General features: G+C 39.4%; 1 protein-coding gene across 26 annotated transcripts in view; it reads left to right on the top strand.

Moving 5' to 3' along the window:
• Nucleotides 1-25,433, top strand: part of LOC119917204 (neurexin-1a) — a 252,869-nt gene that overhangs the window by 68,690 nt on the left and 158,746 nt on the right. For 20 of the 26 annotated variants that reach the window (XM_038737402.1, XM_038737391.1, XM_038737387.1 and 17 more), the window contains 2 exons: nucleotides 21,103-21,404; nucleotides 24,447-24,470. In XM_038737402.1, coding sequence (XP_038593330.1) covers nucleotides 21,103-21,404; nucleotides 24,447-24,470 — 326 coding nt within the window. The remainder of the gene's footprint in view (nucleotides 1-21,102; nucleotides 21,405-24,446; nucleotides 24,471-25,433) is intronic. The other 6 variants (XM_038737388.1, XM_038737381.1, XM_038737393.1 and 3 more) reach the window with 1 other exon arrangement.

The raw sequence follows: 25,433 nt of genomic DNA, 5'->3' as shown, positions 1-25,433 counted from the left end.
ATGATGTCCTTTATGTAGTACAGTGAAAAGTAAGTAGGGGTAGATGAGCATCTGACCTTCCAGTTTAATGACATTCCCATTAGCCTCAGCTGTACTTTGTGTTTAATGCTGGATGGATATTGTAGAAATATTTAGTCATTTAAGAAAATAAACTACTATTGTTATTATTATAATATCAACGTTCTGTTTTGCGAGTGAGTTATTCACACGCCGTACTGTAAAGCTGGTATCACAAACTATGCAAGCTGTGTTATTTTCAAAGGTTTCAGATATTTATTATTATATTTTAAGTTTCATCTTCAGATCTCCATTATTGGGAAATGCTCCTGATTTCCACAGGAGTATAGGCATAATGGCAAAAATGTGTTAGATAAGCATCTGGGGGAGAAACAGTGAAATATTTATCAGTCCCTCACTTTGCATGTTTTATATTGCTGAAAGGAATTAGCGTCCTTTCGGGTTGACCAGCAACTGAACGACTGACTCCTGCCCATGTTGCAATTAATGTCCTCCAGAAATACATGTCCACAAGGCCAGCTCACAGAAAGCAGGACAATTAGATTTGCAGTACGGGACACACTATGAATCTTTCAGAAGTGCTGAAATGCACTTCAAATTATCTGGGTCTCTTATAAAAGCCTTTTTTACTTAAGTATCCATCTGATAGCTTCTCCTGGTGCTCTATCATAACAGGTTGTTTGAACAGACCTGTAAATGTTAATCAGAACGGGATAGGCTTCAGCCAGTTTGCAATTTACTGGAGCATGTCTGTGTATCCCTCCAAAATCTCCTCTTAAGTTGGCCACAATACGTTGCAGAGTCACTGCTTTTGTGGTGAAATGAATCAACATAATGGAACCGTAGATCCAGGCTGTCAACTCTGGGGCCATATTTATGGCTTAAGAGCCATTAGACATTGGTTTGGTGTCAGTCCTGCCTGACAGACTGCCACCCTGGGGTCACAGGAGGAGGACAGCCTTGGCTTCCAAAAAAAGCTCCCGCAAAGAGACAACAGTGAGAGCAGAGTTTCTACAAATGAGTTATTGCCTCTAGCTTTGTATCCCATGGCTATCTAAATTTGTTGAAGCTGCTTGGCTATTTTAATCTTCGTAAGCATTGTAGTAAATGAGGGCAGACGTCAGTGTGGATTGCCTCTCCAACAATGCAGAGCTGATAGCTGCTGGTGTGGGTCATTTGGATGTGAAGTCATGCCCTTCATCATGCCTGAGTGCCAACCCCCCAGCCCTCCACCCAATTGTGATTACTGCTACTGGTGGTTGCCTGAGGTTCCTGGAGGGAAACAGTTGTCAACACTTTCATTGTTTGTCATTGTCTGTAAAACATAGTATCTCAGTTATGGCTGTGGACTCATCCACTTTATTGGATTGGCTTAGGTTCAGTTCAAGAGCAGAAAGTTTTCGTTTGCTGAAAAGGCACTGGTATTTGCTATCAGAAAGTTTGAGCATTCACAGTATACTGAGCAGACAGTTTTCTGTCTGAAAGCTGAAAAGGTTTAAGCTTTTGTAGTTTTAACTAGCCTTTCCCTGTGCAGGTCATTTTGCAAGCTATGGTACAATCCTATAATTATTTCTATAGTGGTTATTTTTAGAATCACAATAGGTAAAATGACTACTTGTAACGTGAAAGGGTTTTCTAGTAATGAATAACCCACAGTGATTTGTCACCCGACACATTTCCCTTCAGTTCTACAGAGCTTCATAGCCTCTTTTTGCTCAGTGTCTTCTTCTTCTGTAGCCCCCAACTTTACTGTTTTGGGTCAGTCTCATTTTTGGCTAAAGCAGGCTGCTGTTTTCCGTGACAATAAGCTCTGACAACCCACTGTTTACTACTTACCCAGCACTAGACATACAGACAAAGTTACTGACTATCTGGTGAACATAGTCGAGCATGTAGCAGCTAAAGACACAGTTTGTGGAGACCAAATACAGAGCTTACAGGAGAATGCATATTCAACTTATATTCACCATGTGGACACAAAAACAACTCTAAATGAATACTAGTATTGGTTTATAGATGTGTAAGTAGGCAAATTGAATGCTAACAAGTTAGTAAGTTAATAAGTTAGTTAGTAAGACTAATGTTATATTCTAATTCACGGGCAACACCAGACCGTGTATTAGTAATGTGTGCCTGCAGTGGATTCCTGTTAATGACCAGAGGTCGTGCCACATCAAATCACCTTCTAATCATTCAGTAGCCTTGGTCCTGCACTGGCACTGAGACTGCTAAACTCTGCTCAGATGGTTATGATGTTAAATACAAAATATTGTACACAAATCAGAGATGAGGTTTATTCTTTGTCTCTAAACATATGTTGTTTATTCTGACCACAGAAATGTAGTAAGAATGCACCGCAGTCAATGTCACTTAGATGCACAGGCTTATTGACAGTTACAGCCAGTAAGTAACTAGCTGCATTGATTGGTTACCATTATATCTCATCCATCTCTGACAAGGGTCTATTGAGAAGAGATCGATGGACTTTTCAACATGCATCACTCACATACTATAACTATTAAACCATTCAGCCAGAAGGACAAAACAACAAATCTATCTCCATGCCAAGTAACAAGCCTGGTTTCTTTTTGCTCCTCTACTTCTCTCTTTTTTTTTTTTTTCTAGATTCTCTTAGCATTATTTGACCCTGGCTTCCCTTCCCTCAGCCAGCTTGAGGTCTGCAGACCCTCAGGACTAGAAGCAGTCTGGAATTGCAGTCCAGCAAGACAGTGCCAGGGAGCATCCAGGGGTTAATGCACGATGATGGCTCTGGGTGCATGGCACCGGTATGGCTGAGTGAACATCCTGTCAAAGCACAGTGAGGCTAAACTCAGCCTCTCCGATGCACAGGCCACAGATTGGCCTTCTCGCATGAGAACACAAAGGAGGATACAATTGTGAGTAAACAATGCAAAAGGCAGGCAGCGAGATAAGCTATCATTGTTTTGGTGCGCAGAATCACCTCAGAGCCCTGCAACTGTAATACCTGAACAAATGAACTCATTTCTTCTTCAAGGGTAGTAAAGAGATAGAGAGTAGTGCCACAGTGAAATGTCACAGGGTGGTGGGTGTTAGCTGGCAGGAATCCTCCAGCAGCAGAACTCTCCGTTTGATCCCTGTGGCTCAGCTCCATCTGGCTTTATGCTGACCATATTAGTGGACAACTGCTGCTGCCTCATGGCGACACAACACTGGCTCATGTATGCCAGTTGAGGAAGTCTTATCTTTTAGTGAATCAGCTCTGTCTTATTACACACATTGTGTGCCAGAATGGTCTGCCAGGAGTGTATTAGCGGTTTAGCTCCACATACACCACCACAGTTCAGGATTTTTATTTAAAAGAAAGTAGTTGAGTCACTGTGTTACATACACATAATTAATGCAGAGTTCGCAGATCATAATAGTAACCTTTTAAATTAATTTCCTAATTTTTGTTTGAGAGTTATTACATATCTAGAACCATAGCATCAAGCAGTGTTGTTACCTGCAGTTATGTAACTTTGGTCACAAGTGAAACATAGGATAATGATAATACTGAAACGTAAAGTAATAGTAACACAGTAGAAACAAGTCTATCAAACATTTGCTGACCCTAGTCACCATAAGCTTCTAGTCATACCAGACCAAATAAGGCTATAGCAACAAAACCCCTAAAAGTAATGAACTATGACAAGCCATTTTAACATTTATTCTTTAAAACTTACTAGTTGCTATTTAAAAGCTACTAGAACTTATTTATTAGTTGCTAGTAACTATTCCTTTAGTTACTAGTGCTTATCTTTTAGTTACTTAGTTGCTTGTTTAGTCACTAATTGCACATTTGTGCCATTGAAATCAATGTGACTCTGCGGTTCAGATGTCACCAACTCATTAGTTACTAGTAATTCCAAAACATACTAGTAACATTTGAATTCTTACTAGTAAATGTTCTTTGGTTACTATGGAAATGGTTACTAGTAACTAATACTACTAGTACTAGTAGCTTTTAAATAGTGACTAGTAGGTTTTAAGGGACAAATGTTAAAACTACTACTCTGAGTAGTAGTAGAGGTGTTTTTTTAATTGAATTAATCTTTTAATTCATTCTTTGTGCAAAGAAGTTGCATCTGAGTTTGAGGTGTCCTGCGATATGATTTTATGACATTTTTACCTAAATCACAGTTTTTTTATTTGATTTTAACATTCAAATACAGCGTCATTCTCAGAATGACCTCTGTGTGTGCTACAAGACCATATGTTATGATACCTTAATCCCTGAACAAAAGTTATACAATTGCTAAAGTTGCAAAGCGATCTTCCATGCCGGCGGTATTCAACCTCCTGCATCCCTTGTGTTACAAACGTTGACGTGCCACGCTGATAGCCTTAATGAGCAGCGCCGAGTGCTCCCAGCCATCCCATAATGAAATTTGCTCAAGGCGGAACAGACCGGAGAGGCTTGGCAGAACATTGAGGCATATGGCGGAAACAGCCGTGATTTCCATGGCAGGTGGCTGGATGCTGCAGATAGGTAAAAGGCTCAGTCACCCAGGGCTATGGCCCTGATGGAGAGTGCTAGAGGACTCTCTAGAAAGTAGCACACAAAACACGATCCTTTCATTTTCTTGCTGCCAGAAAGCTGACTTACTCTGCGCATTTGTCGCTGTCACCAAGCGTTAATGTGTCATTATGACACAACAGAGAAGGTTGAATTACATGTAATCATTTTTTATTTCACTTGTATTCCATGATGAGAGGAGCAGCAGGCAACCAAGCTGCAATAATACATGTGTGACAGTGTTTTATGTAGAGCGGGGGAGTAACACAGTTTAAAAAAAGGAACTAAAATGATCTCCCTGAACACTCTGCCCTATCCCCTGTCCCACTTTGTCTCATATGTATTTCTTAAAGAAGCAAAAAGAAGCACATGCTGGGACCCCTTGTTAAGCCTGTTTCACCAGCCTCTGGAGCACACTTCAGAGGAACAGAAAAAGCAACCCTGTTCTTTTAATTAATTTGTAATTTTCCAGGCTTTTATTGTGCCATGCTGTAGAAATGGAGTCCTTCCCACATGAGAGGCGTCAGTAGAGGCATGGGATCACATACAAATGTGCACAGTTTTTGGTTCGTTTTGTGCAGTACGATGTGTAGTTTGCAGACTGTATGCACGTCAGCTTTTGTATATTTATTTGTTAAAGCAGAAGGAATAAAAAGGAATTAAGTTATGTGTGTACTGAATCATTCCTTTGTCTGTAAACTGCTGAAACAAGGAAATCCCATTAAGTCCCAAGTCTCTTCCAGGACAACACTGTATGAAGACAAAGCAGACAAGGAAACAGAAAATACACATGCAAACACTGGAAACAGAGTGGTCCTGTGACTAAAAGCAAATAACATTTTTTTTTGGCTTGGATCAACCAAAGATTGTTTGTAGCGGTTAAATATAAACACAAACCACAATACAAATTATGGAAATGATATGGCCTGATTCTAAATTGCAGACACGGATACTAATTTGAGTTATGTAAGCCATTCTTTGTGGAGTCAAAACCAAAGGCTTTTCATGAATGGATTTAACAATATAATTTGGATTACATAAGAAGGTAAGATATTTTCTTCAGTAGCAATACAGCATGACAACTTGGTGCGATCCTTATATATTCAACCATTACTGTACGACAATACATTTATATTCAACTAAGGAATACAATTTGCTTCCATTGATATTTCATTTATTTATTAGAATTCTTTGAAACCCCCGTTTTTGCAACCTAACTGTACCCACCTGTATTTATGCTGCTATGTACTGTGTAATACTATGAAAGAGTAAGTCAGAGTAAGATTTGTTCTATTTTTTCTCTTAATACCATCTTATCATTAGGTTGTAGCAAATACACAAGACAAGACAAAGGCAAAATCAGCATAGAAAATAAGAGTGATGGAACAACAAGTAGAAATTGTGATTACAAATTGGTTAATTTGAAGTATCTAAAGAAAAATAAAAGATTAGCAAGTCTTAGTTTCTCTGGTAGGGTGTTCCAAAAACACTGACATGACTCCAAATGTGTGGTCTCCTCTGGTCACACATGTGGACCACTGACAGTTCACCTCAGGCTGATGTGGGTTTTAAAAGGTCAGAAGTGCAGTTCGGGCCCAGACACAGACACTGTCTGGTGAAAATCAAACATGGTATATACCGGGTTGCAGTACAAATACAAGAAGGACTTTTTTGTTTTCTTGAAACAGAATAACATACAAACTTTCATCTACTTCAGCCCAGGGGATAGAACAAATTGGACTCCAAAACATATCTGTGTTGAATGAGTCACTCTGATGGATGTGAACCCCCACTGATCAATTCATAGGACTGACAGGATTGACAGCGACCCAAGAAAAGAGCTGTAACACAGTCAATACTTCTCAAGGTATTGTTGTACAATGATGACTGCTCTTGCCAATCACATGCATTTATTCCTTTGGCATGGCAGTTGCAGCTCCCAGCAGAATGCAAACCAGAACGGCTTGCAGACAGACGCGAGCTACAAAGCAGATCTATTTGTCACCACTTTGAAGGCTTAGGGGGGAAAAATGCAGGATCATCTTTTTTGTAGCGCTCTTTCTTTGCTGTTTTCACTCCTGATAGAGGCTGATCTTTATCAAGCTGCCGTAGCCTTGACTCCTGTCACCATAACTGGCTACACTCTCCTTCATCAGTCAGGCCTGTTGACAGCATAGTGGCAGCTGGACAACCCATTATGAAATGACCTTGGACTAGTGTCAGCAGGGCCACAGTGCTGCTGAAACAGTAACACCCCAAAGTGAGTAATTTTCCCTCCATAGGTCAGCATCTTTGCCGGTGGACAATCTTCCCCTGTATATAAAGGTGGGGAGGGGGGGTCCTGCCACTATCATTTGCTGAGGTGATGGAAGTGGAAGGACGGGTGGATACATAAGACAACCTTCTGTGAGCAAACCTCAGTGAGGACAGCAGCGTCAATCTGATTAGACCGATGGAGTGGTCTGATTAAGCAGACTGCAAAACTGAGGAATAGATTAACAATAGCATCTTGCTTTGCATGCCCTTGCGTGGCCGTTTAATTAGTCTATATATTTATTTATCCTCTCACCAGACTGGAAAGCCTTGAGAGTGCTATTTGTTTTGTACCTGAGCTGTAAAGCAGGACCGTGATTCCTTATCATCTGTAAAGTCAAGTAATCTTTAGTCTTTATTTTTAGCACAACTGAGTTATTTTAGCCTTTGAAGTGGTGTAGTGACAGTACTGTATGAACACTCCTATTCTGGTATCAGGCATTGTGCTTTTACCTGGGTTTCATTTCTATTACCATGGAGTGTTTGGCTCACTACAAACACTTGTGCCTCTGGTTCTCCACTGCTATGGATACCTCAGTGTGATCTTGCTCATAGCTGGGAGGCTTTCTGTGAGAGACAAAGCGGATTGTATTGTCTTTCCTTGCTCAAATACCCCTCAGTACAGTGCTGGCACTGCAAAAGGCAACTTGGGAGAGAAAAAGGCACCGGATGTGTTGATGTTAAATGCACACAGTAGATCCTTGAGGTTCTTCAGTGTATGTATTTGTGTGATATCACATCGCCAGTAAAGCCCATGACGTACCTGCAGGATATGTTTGGAGCGGTTGTTACCCAGTCCGACATGAAAGAAAATAATTGGACCGGCTGCTGTTTTTATCAGCTAGTTTCTGTGAATGCATTAGATATCAAAACCAAAGCAAGCTGAAAGTATTATAAAAATAACAACAAAGTTTAAAACTGCCATTCTTCAGCCAACAAGAACAAAAGCCCACTCTGGTGTTGGTGACCTTGCCCAGCAGCTCAGCGAGGTGATGCTGGGATTCTGTCAAGATTCACTCTCCTGCAGCGATTTGTTCATTGGAGCGCATTTTTAAACATGCAATGATGCTGCTCATCGTGCTGTGCCGTGTTCTTTCACCACAGGGGAGTTAACACGCGTAGGCTATTGGCAAATCTCCGTGGGATGACCACTAAAAAATCTGACAACAAAGAAAAATGTGAAAATCAAAGAAATAAAAAATAAAAAGCTGTTCACAACACCAATCTGCAGGGCTCTTTGTTCCCCTTTTTTTCCTTGTCTGAGTAAGAAAGAGCGGAGGTGATGTGCCGGGAAGATTTGGTTTAGATTCAGGATACATTTATCTCAAGTTCGCCTCACTGCACCTGAAAGAACTGGTCCTGACAGACAGGGCACTTCGCCAGTGTCAGAATATGAAAGGCATGAATGAACAATCTGATCTCGTTGTGTTGACTTTACAACCGCAAAAAACAAAAGTATATGTGTGTGCCACTGGAAGACATGATGATGAGAAGTTGTTACCACAGAGCCACTGAAGGAAAAGGCTGTTTCTTTGCCCACTGGGTCCTATTTTTGTAGTCTGTTTGTGAAAAAGACATTTAAATTTGATTTCTAAGTAAAACTAATAGCCAAACTAGTGTACATAACTTTATAAATAATTGAATGGTACCTATGTTAATAGAAGGTTTGGTTGTTCCTGAAAGGCAATACATACAAGATGGGGTGCTTAATGCTTTGCTTACGTTCGTCTTTTTTTAAAACTTTTTTATTTTTTTGGATAACTGGTCCTGTTTTGGGATATATCTCATCACACTCTCATCTTGTGGGCAATGAAGGTTATGGAAGTGACCCAGATGGTGATGACTTTCCAAATTATATGGTTTAATTATTTGTGGCAGCTCATAAAATACACCCGTAAGTGTTTCCGCCACAGCTGATTAAATAGTTTTACATTTGTTGAGGTCTGAGTGTTATTGACATACGATACAGCAGCAAATCTTTGCATCAAACTTCACATCACTCATTTTTGCAGAGCAAATTAATTTGTTTTATTCATGATAGTGGACATTTGACAACAAAATCTATCTGGATCACTCTGTTCTCACACTCAGTGTCTCTTCTTCTTTCTTTCTGTTTCTCAGAATTAATTTATATTGACTTTCTCTTTCATTTCATATTACAATATATAACTGCATGCTCTTTATGAGGTTTAAACTTAATAATACACCATGACGTATCTATTTTATGTTGTATTTATGTTTGTAGCAGCATTGATAAACTTTACAATGTGCTAAAATACAAGATGAATCAAACAGAGCAGAATAACCAAACGGCAGATAATAGCAGTGTAATTCCTTGCTTGTGCGATAAACAGTCCAACCAAGGACATAATGAAGCTCTGTAGCTTAATACTTAAGTTGATGTATGCATTGTCTGGGCAATGAGGGATGAGCACTGAGGATAAGGATGAGAACGTGTCTTTGCTGATGTGTCTGGGTGTCTACTCACTATCAAGGATTCGTGCTGTGTCAGGCAGAGAGTGGATCTAGGAGCTGAGAGCTTGGAAGACAAGAGCAGCTCTGCGCAGAAATCATCCTGAGACACACTGGCAATGTAATTAGCACATGAATTATTTCTGTGCAATGACACGGCTGAGCGCCTCTTGACTTTGCTCTTGTCTGAGGAATGTCTCCATGTATATGGCCCAAATTAGACATCTGCCAAATGCCAGTCCTTTACAGCAAGACACTGCTTCCCCCGCTCCAGTAATCAAAAGTGGACAGTAACCTCTGCAGCTCTCTCGCAGCGTGCACTTCAGGTCTGTGCTGGCAACCTTGACAAGGGTACATCCAAAGTGAGCAGCTTGTTAAGATGCTTATGGCAAAGATTTACTGCCGTTTGCGCATTTCTGGTCTGGCTTATTCAGACAGAAAGCTGCTATCAAATGTTACTACACACCTGTTCATGCAGGTAATTGGTTTTGATAGTAAATAAAAACTCAAATAGTATCATCAGGTATGGCACATTAGTGCTGCTGGGTTCATTAGATTTCCTATAGGAGGAAAAAATGACGTTTATAGTCTGCTGCTCTTTAAATATATGTACAGTTAAGTGAAGTGGTAACTATACATTAATATCAAAATGCTTTTCTTTTGATGAGGATATTGATCCCCCCATCTCCCCAAGGCTTACATTATTATCCCCTGGATTTACCCTGTAGAAATGGATTGGGCTTTGCAGATTAGTATTCAGCACATTACACTCCCTCTTCACTGTAATGCTGTTGTGATTCTGTAATGGGCTGAGAGCAAATGAGAGCCTTGCAGCTGGAAGGGTGCTGTTCAGTATGTGTATTCACACAGTGTTTGCTTGCCTGAGTGCATGGGTATTCACATGCATATTTGTCTGTCTGAGAGTGTTTGTGTTTACAGTTTTTCTCTTATTTTGACGTCCCGTTAGATTTAGTTGTCTCTTGCTATTTCTGAACTCGAAGAACTGGAGAGGCTTGGCTACTTTTACCCTATCCAAGCTTGGATAAAAAGAGGCTCCTATATATTTGTCAAGAGACTGAGTAGCTCGTGCCAGGGCCATTAAGTCTTTGAGATGCTGCTTCTGGGGAGTTCTTTGTTAAACCCGATCCACAGAAATTTTCTTGTTGGTGAGGGAGTGCGCCAAAAGATCTATCTTAATGGCCCAACTATAAATGTCTGCCCTTTTTGTTTTATCTCAGACATATATTTGATCTTGAAAATCTTCTGTAGTTTTAAACAAGAGGTCTTCTCCACTTTTCTTAAACCTTCTGGTGATGCTCATAGAATCTAGTATCTAAAGCCTAAACACATGCACACACACATCACAGTTTATCATATTTTGTTACAAACATCTGTGATTGTCATATTTTCATTCATGTGGGCACAGCTTGTTCTGTGTAATTGTGTTTTCAATGCTATCAAATGTCTTAAAAGCATCCCGCGAGGATGACGCGACGTTATTGCAGAGCGGTGAGTTTGAATAAAATGAAATATTTTCTCTGACATGCAGATTAATGTGACTAGTGAGTCTGCACATAATACCTTGTTTTATAAGCTGTCTGAAACACCTTTTCTGCTAAGAGGAAATTGCAGTTTGTGATGTAGACATTGCCAGAGTCAGTACTGTTATTAGAATTTCATCCAGTTTATGTGTCAAGGGTATTCAGGAGAAGATACTTGTTTTGTGTGTGTGTGTGTGTGTGTGTGTGTGTGTGTGTCAGTTCATCTATTGTATGTTTGTAGTCATGCATGCATGAACGTGTGCATAGGTGTATGCATCATCAAAGTTGCGATGCCATTTACAGCTGTGGGTGAGGTGAGCTGCTCCCAGAGGAGGATTGCCTACACACCTGATTGAGACACTGCCAATTAGAGAGAGCAGATGTGGACTGTGTGCAATCTGGCTGACACACACTAAAATGTGTGATTTTGTTGCACATTTTTTTTCTCGATTTTATTGGCTGGGATCCACCACTCTCAGCAACCCCTGGCACCCCAAACCACTTTTTTCATACTTTTAGAAAAGTACAGTATGAATCAGGATCATGTCATTTAACCTTAGAATTGCTATATACATCACATCATTCTTTATTATAGCGAGATATTGATAAAGATAGTGGCTATAAATAACGGGATGTAGCTTTGACCTTCATTTGTGCCAGCAGTTGCTGTAAACACAGCTCTTTTTCTGTAATGAACAGTCTAGCAAACTAATATTTAGTTTGACTTTGTTTGACTTTGAAGAAGTCTTCGTAATTAACCTTTAATTAAAAAAATAAATATGATATATAAATATAAAAATATGAGTTGATAAATGTATATAATTCAAAGAGAGAGACAGAGAGGTGATTTGGGTTTACCATGAAGTGTATCATGCTGTGTACTGTATATACTGTACCAGTATGCATATCACTAAAATATGAATGAATGACGCACAATAATAAAAACGTCATTATCATCATTATCTTAATAGTGACCATCACTCTTATATTTATTGTTAGTACACAGTATATTTTCATGTTGCCCTCTCTCCAACATAGTCCATGTTCCATTACTGAGAAATGAGAAAACAGTCTAATGAGGCATCTTTCACCTTTGTTACTGCATCTGGATGAGTTTCCGATGCCTCCTACCTGCAATCCCTTTTGCCAGCTGTTGAACATGATGATATCTGTGACGCTGTTGGCTGTGTGGAAATCATTTAGGGTAAACAAAACATGGAATATGTGGCTAATTTAACACTTTGTTAGCGTTACGGTCTTGCGCACATGGACAGTTTGTTGATTGTTTCTGGATATATTTCTTTGTGTCTTCTTAGTCATGTGGCTGCATTTCTATTGTGTAGTTCAATTTATATCAGTTCAAATACAGAGGGCTCTGACCCCTGCCTAGCTATAAACAATTGATAAACTGCAAATCCATTTCTTAAATCTAAGGATTTATATAATTGTAAACTGAATATACCGGTATTCGGGTTTTGGGCTCTTAGTTTGACACAAATGTGATTATGAAGTGAAATTGGGCCCTGTGATAGGGTGACCGGACGTCCCCGTTTTGCAGGGACAGTCCCCAGTTTTGGTGGTCTATCCCCGACTGGAGCTGTGCCTGGAAATGTCTCCGTTTTTAACTGTGTGCTAATCATAGACTGTGTAAGGTGTTAACGGACCTGAAATTTACGTGCCCAGAAAGACTGGACAGCAGGGCATATAAACGGATTGCCGTCAGTGGGAGCCCGCATCAGCATCATTAGCTGTAACGTTATCGCCCAGTCTCTTTATGTCGAACGTTAGAGCTGCTTTTATCTGGATCAAACAGACATAACGTGCAAATAAACATAACTTTATGTCAGTGGTAACAGCAAAGGTTTGTCTTTGTGATACTTTAACGTTTCTTTCAACGGAATTATCACAATTGTAACCAATTAAGTGTTTGCAGTTTATAGCGTAACCAGGCATGACATCACATGATTATAGGCAATAATAGAAGCCTGTTGTTGCCGATGGAATATGTGTTTGGTAGGCATATGTCCAATATCCTTGTTTATATTTGGAAAACGGAATGAAGCCCATAATTAACATGACTTTCTACTTAGTAATATATAAAATAAAGACATGATCTCTTTTGCCTGTTGAAATGCAACTCATGTAATGCAGTATTCCACTTCCTGAAAGTGACTGCAGCTTCTACTTATTGACTGAAAGGTAGATTCCCTGAAAATGACTTGATTATATTCATGAGGGTTATATTTGACAGATTATAACTGAACTAGTATTTTTTACATCTTAAAATATGTTTAAATGGCCAAAACACATAAATTGCAGTATTCTTCTTGCCAGACAGTGATTGCAGCATCTGCTTATTGACTGAAAGGTTATTTCTGCCCTGAAATCAGTTGATTATATATATATGTATATATATCATTAGGGTTATATTTGACAGATTGCAATCGTCCCCCTTTATTATTTCACATATATAACATTATATTTTTAATTACATACTGACCAAATCAAAGATGTCCCCGGTTTTTATTTCAGAAATCCGGTCACCTTACCCTGTGACCGTTTTCTGGGCTGCTCACTTATTTCTGACATTTTATGAACTAAAAAAATCATCTAACTGACCAACCAATAGATTAGCAGTCAATTAATTTAATCACAAGTTCACATTTGTCCATTAACAAAACTGAGACAGTAGCTTATGACAATACACCTAAATATCATTCATTTGAATAAAAAGTCTAAGTTAAAACAGTTACAACCATATAACCTAGAAAAACTACAACTAGATAGCTTGCCTGCTGTCCAGTTCGCCAGTTCATAGACACATTTGCACACAGATACACACCTTGAATGATTGGTTTGCAGATTATGAGCCACATATTATGAGCCACAGTGTTCTAATAAGTTCCTAAATGAGGCCTGCTTCCATACTTCATAACAAGCTGAAAGGCGAAGCCAATTATGACTAAATGTACTATGGACGGAGTGTGTCTGCAGACTGACACCAGGGGAGGAGACACTCTCTGAGCACAGCAAGACATCCTTCATACTGTGAATCTAAATGACACTGTACGTTAAGCTAGCACAGTGTGGTGTCTGAAAGAACTCGGTATGCGTAAAGCACACACACATCTACACATGCTGACTCCTTCAGTTAAATGCCTGGATACATTTAACTGAGCTAATTGAGGCTTTCTTGCCCATTCCTGCTGCTCTGTCAACACAGTCAGCGATAAAAACAATCCGCTTCACAGAGAGTTCATTTTTATTGGAGACATAAAAAGCAAGAATTGATATGAAATACAACAATCAATGTATTGGGGAATGCCTACCTCGCGGGCAGAGAGCTGCTTGAGACATTTTATAAAGTGGTTTGAATGGTGTGATAATCACGTAATAAAATGTGTTCTCAAAGAATGCAGCACTTCACAGTACTCTTCTCTCTTCTGTCATAACGTAAGAGGCTTAGGCCGTCTTCATGACGCTAACTTCCCATCATTTTAATAGGCTGCCAGTCAAACAAGGAAACAGAGGATGAATGGGAACAGAGTGAAATCCAGTGTCACTTTGGTCTCCACTTTGCAAGGCTTTTAGCATCTGTCTTATTTTATTTTATTTATCCTTAAAAATCCACAGGTAATGGTCTGTACTTTATACCACATGTCACATTCATCCATTCACACAGTGATAACAGAGGCTAAGGTGCCAACTGCTCATCAGAAACAGAAAGTAATCATTCACACTGTCTCAACAGTGGCACTGCAATTTCAGGTTCAGTACCTTGCCGTAGGACACTTCAACATGGAGACTGGAGGACCGGGGATCGAACCGCCGATCTTTCCCCTGAGCCACAGCAGCCCCCAGGTGCTACTTTGGGAGTGTGTCTTACTTTTTTTTTTTTACCAGAACTGTGAACTTCCTTTGAACCTTAGAAAACTGAGCGTGGCACAGCAAGCTCTTTTTTACTTCAGCTTGTTACTGTGAGCTGAAGAAGGTTATTTCTAGTGGTGCGAGGAGCCTGGGAGTTAGTGAGATGTCTGACAGGGAGAAAACAGTGATGTAGAGTTTGATGGTGTTGTCACAGTTAATGCTGGGGCCTGTCATGAACAAGACGCCACCATTGGAGATGGGCAACATAATAACTGTCTGTTTTAGCAATACCTAAAATACCCCCTACTCCAGCCACTTAAAATAACCATTTGTCCTGCTTGTTATGTGTCATCCTGTGTTTCTGTCTCTGTTGACACTGGAGGACAATCATATTTATTATGTTAATAATGATATTAACTGATTTCTGTATGTGTTAAAAATGCTTTAAGTGACTTCAATCTGATCTATTTCCATTTTAACTGATTAATAATTTTCCATCATTTGACCTGTCCCTGTGCTTTTTTACTTTTACTTATATGTTTACAATTTATTAATTACTTACATCACCAGGTCAAAAATGCCACAGATTTGAATAATGGCAATTACAATCAAAGCTACACCTGATATTTCATTTTATAAGTCATTTTTCTCATATCCTGCCAAGTCTGTTTCAGACTGTTGTGGCATGATCTGATGTTGACAGGCAGTGTGCTCCCCTGGGTGTAAGCTAACTGAAAAAGAAGTCATAGAGAAGCAGATGCCAGATTAACGTCAGAGCACAGTGACTGATGAGGAGCCTCCTGTTTCGCCCGGTCACATGCTGGCACTGTTTTGCATATGCTTCTCCTTGTGGCCTCTAGGTGCTTCATAATAAATGAGTAATTGGATTCTATGTGCTCAGCTTCTGTTAACTAAGGGTTAAATGATAGTTTGGAGACATTTATGATTTCTCTTCTATTTTTGCAGTGAGGTATACATAGCAGTTTGTAGTAGCTTCATGCAGCACCATACCTCTTTTACTCTTTGTGACGCTGATTTAATTTGAGTGACAGATAATTGCATTACTGCCATTAATATGTGTAGTTAGTTCTGCACCACAACCACAAATGTAATGTGACCATAGAGAATGAGGTTCCTGAATGGCACTAACAATTACATGCTATTTATTAACAATTTATATGGCAGAGGACAATCCTAAACTCGGAAAAAAAAAATTTTTAGGGTAAATTTTACAGCTTGTGAGCACCCTGGTCTAAATTGGTTGTCGGTGAAGACACCGATTTTCTGTTTTTGTTTGAAAAGGGGTTGGATGACTCAGAACAACAGACTGTGACAAGTTTTTACCTATGCGTCTATTTATGGCTTTCCCTAGGAGCTGCACTTTCACTCTGTTCGTGTCTTTTTCTGTCCTCTGTTCTCTGAAAACAGACTAAAGGAGCTGGCTCTCATCCATGTTCCCATTCAGTGTCATGACTCAAGGGCATTAAGGTGCCAGCAGCCTGCTGTAGTTTGATTGACTGTAGACCATAGGACAGCAGAGAGAGACAAGTGGGACACGCCCAAATACCCCGGAGAGCACAATGACAAAACAGTAGTCTTCCTCAAGATCAAGCTTCTTTTTTTTTTGCATGAAAATGACACATCTGAGTGACTCATTGGCTGCAAGATATTAACGCTGCAGTTTGCTGCCTCTTCTGCGATCCTGTGTCTTAAAAAGAGACGCACACACAGGTGTACGCACCACTCACTAGTTGAGTTGCTATGGTCTTCCCTTCGAGGCTCAGAAATTATACACTGAATGCACAAAATATTCAAGACACTCTTTCCATATAGAAGGCTAATGAGGTGAATTCAGATGGAAGTCATTACACAATTTAAGCATAATGTAAAGAGCAATATGTAAATGTCAAATTTTACTTTCAGAATATTCTAACTCCTCAAAGGGGGTGGGGTATGTTTGATTTAGTCATCAGTAGTTTGGTACATGATTTGGCGTTAAAATATGACATGTGGGTGTTGAGCTACACACCATTGTGCTTTTTTTTTTATGCCTGTTATGTGTTGGTGTGGTGCTGCCAGTCACGGTCCTATGTCATTTGAGTAGAATAAATACAATGTTTTACAGTATACATGACATGTAAAGTCAAATTGTTACTGTGTAAGCACTATTTTATGTAATTCTTTATATATTATTTTGTATCTCCTCACTTTGCAGCTTTTACCTGCTTCCAGCTTACTCGTCACAAGCTTATGCTGATCATACACTGCCTATTAATGGGAAAATAGCTAAGTACTAAAGCTACATCTAAGAAACATTAATCTGTCATCACACAAGTTTGACTTGTTATTCTAGGTTTTATAACTACTGTGTTTGAACACAGATCCAGTAGACGCAGAGCAACATTAACATTCATTTGATCTTGTTTCTGACAAACTAACAGATGTTTAGCTCCTTTTAGCTAGGATGTATTGTTGTCTCCACCAACATATTACTTGGCTCTTTAGCTGCTAAATCCTGCACTATGTGGTTGTTAATTTTGTCTGCCTGCTGTGTGCTGGGCAGGTATCACTTGGGCTGTCAGTTTATCAGTGCTTTTTTGCTGAACTTAGCTGCCTCCTGTGGCTGGAAATGAGGCTGATGAGAGCAGAGACTGAACCAGAGCAATAAAGTTGCTAAAAGATACTAAATAGCTTAGTAGTTCTAAGTAGAGCTGCAGTTTGGACAAGGTTCCGTTACTGAAGCTCAGTTAAATCCCCCCCCCCCCCCCAAAAAAAACCCCTAAAGGAATATAGTTAGCATAGAAGAATAGCTCATTAGCTCAATGGAAAGGCAGCTAAAAAAAACGAGCTGTGCGCTCATGAGATAACCACTATTAGTGGCCAGATGGAAGTTTGCATGCTAGCTTGGCCTGACACTTGACTTGGCTGTGAGCTTGATGTTGAAACGCCTCCAAAAATTAAATGTCTGAAGCACTAGCATGCTTTGCCAGTGTCAATATCATTGTAAAAATGTATGTTGTGTCTTTAATTATCTCATATTCACTCCAATCACCTCCAAGGGTGGTCAAATGATAGAGGCATATCATTAAATGGACTGATTGGTTTTTGGAACACATTTTCTTTTTATAAATATACTGCAGCTGAGTGCAGACTGATTCATTTAGAGCTACATGTGTTTACGTCAGAGTGCATCAGACTGCCAGTGTGTGAAAGGAAATACAATTCTCTAAGGTGATATACGCCCCTCGTCCTGGAGCTGCCTCTGGGCTGAGCCCCAAGTGTTGTAAATTCCTAACAACACCCCTGCTGTACACACACCGTTCATTCTCCATTGGTCAGGGGAATTAACTGTGAAGTGCAGGCGTGGGGATGTGTGGTGAGAGAGATGAGAATGACCCCAAACTATTGGCTCCATTTGTTATGTGGTCACTGAGCTTGTGGAGCAGAGATGGGTGGGTTTAGTGAAGAGGGTAGAGGTCTCTCATTTCGACTGATGGGGGGCTCAGACGTTGAAGGAATGGCCAAAGAGTGGTGAGATCCAGTCAACTTCAATTACGGGCCCTTGCAGTTTCCCGCAGGTGCACTATAGTGCCTTAAAGGGAAAATCAATGACGTGACAAATTGTTGTGGACAGCAACCCCTTTTGTTTGTTGCGTTGTTGTATACATGCCTGGGTGCTACTCTAAGCATGTGTGTATTTGAATGTGTCCGTGTTTGTCTGGCAAGAGCATATAAATGTGCAGCACTCTCCGTTTATGATAATTGAATGCTTTGGTCCATTTGTGTTTTGGTGGATTATTTTCTGCTGGTGGCTTTAATGGCTTGTTATCTGTCTAAACCTGTTTTTAAACGCTGTTCACATGCATCACCCTCTGACGCTCAGTGCTGCTTTGCTTTCATCTTTCAATAACAGTGTTATGGTTTTTCTCAAGGTTATTTTTGCTTTGTCAAGCCCCTGTCAAATCTGAGGAAGTCTGATGAGCGCCAACTTGCTCGAGTGTATTGAGAGAAGACATTATATGGCTGAATTATTAGCATGTTTTTAATGATGGGAGTTATCCATATGTAGCTGTTACAGGAATTGTTTCTGCTTTAACAATTCTGGGAAATTGTGGATAAGAAAACTGGATAAATACTGGACTATACTAAATACTAGCCCCACTTGAAAGTGGGGCTGGGCCATATGGCCAAAAAATGTTAGCATGATAAATAATGTCACATCATTCAATATTGATAATTATCATAATAAATGTCAAATCATTATTTCATATAAGTTTAAAGGCTGAATTCTGCTCCTGAGTGAAAGTTGAAGAAATCAGATGGTTAATTGTGACTTTAAACTATTCTTTATGGTCAGAACATGACAAACTCTTCCCAAACAGTGGATCACTTAACAAATCTGAGGTAGAACATACAAAACAATTATGATGAATATGCGAGAGTAAAATTAAGTAAAATCTTTTTCTAGTCCCTTTTCCTCAACAAAATAAATATCTTAATAAAAAAGTGTCAAATTGTTTGTGATTCAAATGAAATAAATCAAACCTTTTATTGAACATTTGTTATATTGTTATTGAGGAAAATTATATCTTGGTAATTATTGTTATTGTTTTATTGCCCAGGCCTAGTTGGAAGTAAAAGGAAGCCAGGCAATACAACTCTAGGTTTAAGAGTGAAAATGTATTAATGAACCTATATATCGGCAATATTGAGAAGTATAAAGATATTTATTGGTTTCTGTAAGAAATATGAATTCAAACTGTGGCCCACATCTATAGCTTGTCACATGAGTCACTGTCATTGTGGTCGGTATGTGGAGTGTGTCTGTGTGTGATTTGAATTTCTCCTCTAAGCTTTATTTAAAATATTTATTTCTAATTGATATATGTTTTTTACATCAGATTTCATGACATATTGTCAACACAAAGGCAACACTAACACACGTGAATCCCCTTATCGGACCAACGCTAGTATATCAATCAAGCAAGTAATGAACCTAACAGACAGCGGACTACTGTGGTTCATTTTATCTGTGTAACAGTACAAAGATATCTCAGTGAGTTTCTTTAGCGTTTACTCTGTGTCAGGAGAGAGAGGCTTTATATTATTTTCTATTGCTGAAGGGGTCAATTTATAGACCTATAATTGTTCAGTAGTCCAGTTTTAAATGTGTGTTTGTGTATGTCTCTGTGTAACTGGCGGAGGAGGGTGTGTAGACTTTAAATTACCTGGTTACAATAATGCATATCACAAATTTTTTTAACTAGGTTGTAGGGTATAGGGATGGACAGTTCAAGCATATATACTATCCGATTCGCCCATTCTTTGAAAATCCTGCACACACATGCACACAAAGACAGAAACAGAGAGAGTGCTTCAAATAAAGTGAATAGTTATTACAAACTTGTAATATGCTAGCTTTACCTCCTGCGCTTGTGGCCTTTGAGTAGTTAGGAGTGCACTGGTTTCTTAGATTAATTTAGCCTGACTTGTAGCTGGTAATGTATTAGGCAGCAAACGTATCTCCACACTTCGTTTTAGTGCTGTGCCAGTGCTGAAGAGAATAGTAAAGTACGTAGCTGGACTGCTCTGCTGATGAATAGCAAGACAAACTTTATTTCCTCTGCAGAAGTGAACACAGTACAAAACCTTAACACTATTAGGCTGTAACCTGAGCATCTATTCTAGCTCATCTCACAGTGCTGTAACCAAACTGAACGTGCCACATACTCTTTTTTTTCTGATGCCATGTCGCACAAACACACATTCAATTTTAAAATCATTAATGTCATTAAATTTGTTTTTTTGTTTTAAATTTAATGACTATTTGAAACATTATGACCTATCCCTACTAGGGTGCTTTCATATCAAATTGTTTTATGCTTGTGTGCCTAATTGTTGTGTGTGAATGAGGTGTTGGATCAGACGGGCTGACGTGATGTTTACTATTCTAAAATCTCCTCATGAAGCTGATATAATTTTGTCACAACAAGTTCATCATCGTATACCAGGTAGACCTTTACTTAGTGTGATATGTGAAGTCCAAAAATTGCAGTTGTCTGGTACTATACATGTAAGTACTGTGCAAATGTATTGTGACATAGAGTAGGTAAGAAATGCAGTGCTATGCTCGACACACTTTCTCTGTTCTTTGGCCAAGGTAGGTACTAGCTGGTCAATGAAAGCTAGTAAGCACATCTCTAAATGTACCCTCCATCACATTTCAGCTTGCCGGTTTATTATTAATCCAACATTTCTGAGACATTCTTTTTCATTTTTTCTGACAGCTTCCCAACAGTCACCCAAGAGGCCACGATATTAATGCAATGCATTTCTCTTTCTTTGTTTCCGCAGGAAAAGAAGAGTATGTCGCAACCTTCAAAGGATCTGAGTTCTTCTGCTACGACTTGTCCTTGAACCCGATTCAAAGCAGCAGTGATGAAATCACGTTGTCATTCAAAACCCTACAGAGGAATGGACTGATGCTGCACACGGGCAAATCTGCTGATTACGTCAACCTGGCACTGAAAAATGGGGCTGTCTCACTCGTCATTAATTTGGGGTCTGGAGCCTTTGAAGCTCTTGTGGAGCCAGTCAATGGGAAATTTAATGACAATGATTGGCATGATGTCAAAGTAACAAGGAATCTACGTCAGGTAACAGTACAGAGGGTGATGCAGAGACTTAGTAAATGAATCAAAACAAATGCACTTAAATCATTACCATCCTACAATATATTATTTTTTCCAGACATTGTAATTGGATTGCTAAATTTAATCATGGCGGTGTATGGTGAAGATAAAACAGAACCACAAGTGAGCAGGGACATCTAGATGTGCAATAAGAACTCTATTAAGTTACAGTTAGAGGGAGAACAATAAGAACATTGCTTTAAAACAGCCTTCAAAGCATTCAGGATCATTCAGATGTTAGACAACAAAGGAGAAGAATTACATTTATTTGGGTATAATGTATTCTACCTTGTTTAAGTTAACATATGGTGTATTAGCAACTTCACTATTAGCTTTCACTGTTATTATTTGAGTGAAGTGAAATTGAAATATGACTCCACTCAAATGCCCGTGCAGTGGGAATAATCTGGATCAATAAAACATGAAACTCTTTAAGATGCTGGTACAGTTTTTGAGCACGCATTTGTACAAAGGATGACATCACTATTGAGGAATTTCTTCATGAAAAAAGCGTTAAGTCAATAATAACTCAACAGTAACACAATAGACTACGAAGAAGAAGAATTAAGTTACAGATAATGTATAAACATATATGTAAAGCATAACTAAAACCCAAGTTCTTAAAGTACTGGCAGAACCCTCCTAATGTGATCTATAGGCTCTCTTCTACATGGCCTTGAAGACTCACCTCTGCATTAATAACTCTAAAGACACTGTAAAGGCAGTGTGACGTGGTTAGACAGCACACGATTTCTTACAAATTAAGAGGTCTTTCGAAATCCCACTCAGCAGCCTGTGCTACTTACATTTGTTAAAATCAGAGGATGGTCCATTTAAGACATCCCACCGATAGTGCCATTCGCCTGTGGCAAGGCTGCTGATAAATGGGGGCTGGCTAGGGTATCAAAAGAATTGGTTCTTGTCTGATTCTCACCAAGAGCAGGAATCTGATGGGATTAAGGGAAGGTGTACAACAGAGCCTTTGGTCATAGCGCATGTGCAAACGCATCCACCTGCAAGAACAGATTGTCCTGGCAAGAGTGAATCTACAGAGGTCAGTGATTGTATGTTGTACTGCAAACAGATTCACTTAAATTTGTACGAGGCTAAATAGTGTCATGGTGCAGCTGCCACTCTGCCCGTGACAGACATGACAGTCCATGATATATCTGAAGATGAGGCTGAGGCACACACTAACATGTTCTCAGTGGCTTTCAACAATAACAACCGACTTTCTCATGTGAATTGATGTAAGCCATGACTGAGTCCGTTGTTGGCTGGAATCTCACATGCCTGCTGGCTAAAAGGTGCCACAACTATAGCAGGATCCTGATCACTGCTTCCTTTCACAGTAGGTTTTTGTGTTATGACTTCACTCTGTCCAGGTAGTCTGTCACAACAGGACAAATGGGTTTCCTCCAGTATTCCAGGGCTTGATTGGCCACAGGTGGAAGACAGATTTTGCGACATGGCATTTGGGATCTTATGCTGCGTTCCAGTCAAAGTTGGAGTAGCAGGGGTAAATCCAAAAGAGGTCTTATACCCTTGGTCTTCTTGGGGATCAGGAAGTAACAAAAAAGACTCCCTAGTCTGTCAGTCCTGGCTGCTGGTGACTTAGATAAACCTGTGTGCCAGTAACAGAACAAAACAAACTGGCCTGATTTGCATCATTGGTCCCAACATCTTGTTCTTCGCATCATTCTGCAATGAATCCACAGCTACTGCTTCAAGACAATCTAGACAATTGCGATGCTCCTGGATGTTGTCGACAGCATGCTAAGATCCCATGTGGATGGTGCAGATCACTGCAGTCACAGTCTGACAGTCTGATAGAAGTAAAGAAGCTAGGTGGAGACATCTAGGATTAGAGTGAGGTTAGTGTTAGGCTCAGCATCTTTAGGTGCTGAAAATATTTTATTTAATATATATATTATTATAATTTAATGGCATTACATAGACTGTGGCCTTCAAAAAAGTTGACATTTTCAAGATTGCCTAGCAAGCATGTACAACCCGTTAAAACTGTTTAGTCTGCATTAAATACAATGGTACACATTTCTTTCTATTTACAGTATGAAACAGATTATTTTGACCTACATAAAATACAAGATTGTAAGGAAAGTTATTCAAAGCTTTACAAACACATCATTAAGATAACATCTCTAGATTTGAACCTGCTCATTTGGTGGGAAACGTTTTTCTTCACCTCCGTACCAAAGCTGCTTCTTTTGCACAATCAGCAAATTGATTATTGGCAAACTGAAGGATTTGGCCAGCTCGAACATTCCCCGCATTCAGATTGAGAATGAAAACCAAGCATATTGAGTGCATGCTCTATGGGGGAATCAAAATTCCATCCTCCTCATTCTGTATCAGGGTCTTCTTTGCTTTGTCTCATTGCAGTAAAGTGATCCTAAAGTTCATCAATAAGACCAAACGGAGGTACAGTATAGTATGAGCGGCGGAAGGTCTGATACACTGGATTGGTCTCAAGCCTAAAACCAAGTACAAAGAATGCAAATACTAATACCAACATAAAAGAAATTAAGTTTTAAAATGGTCTTGAACTTGGAACTTTGTCAAAGAGGGTCACCTGATGTTCTTTAGGCATTTCTTCTTATGAACCATTTGATGTCTGTCAATCATAACCTTTTGTCAGGACGTAAGGGAGTTTTTTCTGCTATTCAACGGTCTGGTCACATACAGAACATGGTGCAAAAACACCATGAGGTCACTGGTTGAGCTCTGGCACCTCTTGTGGAGCATTCTTGTTATTTCCTTGGTCTGCTTTTTTCTTGTTAAACTTATTTTGCCCTTTTTCTCTATGTTACTAACATGCTTTGGAAACAAACTAACATCATTCATGGAATGTGTCATTCTACTAACCAGTACGGTTTTTGCCGTTTAACAATGTACTAACAGTATTGACCATCATATATTATTTGAGTAACAATCGTTATTCTGTTCACAGTTTTTAATTTCCTTTCTCCCCCCTTTTCCACAAAGCACTCAGGCATTGGACACGCTATGGTAAACAAACTACATTGTTCGGTAGATATCATTCTAATTGTTTCTTAGTTTGGGTTTGCCGTGTGTTTCTTTTCTTTCTTTTTTTATTGTAGACGTCATTTACAAAAAAAAGGGAAATTGCGGTTGGTACTCTTCTGCTTACTTTTCGAAACCTTTTTAGTTTCTTGGTTCATTCATCGGTTTCACCCTCTTTATTTCACTTGTTTCCTGTCCAAATCTGTTTGATCCACCTTTTTAGGAGCATCATTTCGAGCCTTTTGCATCAAGCTGTGGTTAATAATGAGGACCCTCTCCTGCTGATGCTCTTTGGCTCAGCCAGTTGTATCCCCATTCACTTTGCATGGCATGCACTTTGACTACGTGTTGCAAATGTCACACTGCCCATTTGTCAACATGAATGTAACAGTTGAGCTGTGTTTGTCAGTGGTGCTACTCTGGTGCTTTCTTTTTTCTCTTTGTGATTTTGCAGTGTCCATGAGCGTTTCATGCATCTGACTCTGTTGCAAGTGTCAAAAAACTGAATCTGTATCCCAGTCAAAAATTTTCTTTTTGCGTGCTTGTAAGCAAAAAGAAAAGACAAATGCATGCATCTGATTTTTGTCTCTAATACCCTCAGTCATTGTCCTATACTAAAAAGTGATTGTGATTTTCATAGCATGTGCTTCCTCTCTAACCTAGTGGCACTTTCTTTTGTAGAACTGCTGGACGTACTAATACGGAATTAATAGTTAAACTAACCTAGATAACGTTCTACTAACACCATTTTTGTGTCTGCTAAAGTACTTTTAAGTTGCGGTAGGGGCAATACTAACACTGTAGTGTGGGCAGTTTACTAACTCTCTAACAAGAACAGCATTCCTTCGAAGGCTTGCAGTCTTCCAACTAATCAAACTGGACAAAATAATTATAAAAAACAAGAAAAAAGTCAATGAAAACAGACATGAAAATGGGTTTAAAAAACAT

Source organism: Micropterus salmoides, unplaced genomic scaffold (assembly GCF_014851395.1).
Source record: "Micropterus salmoides isolate LMB-PRFRI ecotype aquatic unplaced genomic scaffold, ASM1485139v1 Ms_hic_scaffold_22, whole genome shotgun sequence".
Taxonomy (NCBI): domain Eukaryota; kingdom Metazoa; phylum Chordata; class Actinopteri; order Centrarchiformes; family Centrarchidae; genus Micropterus; species Micropterus salmoides.
This window is presented reverse-complemented; position numbering and strand designations above follow the sequence as displayed.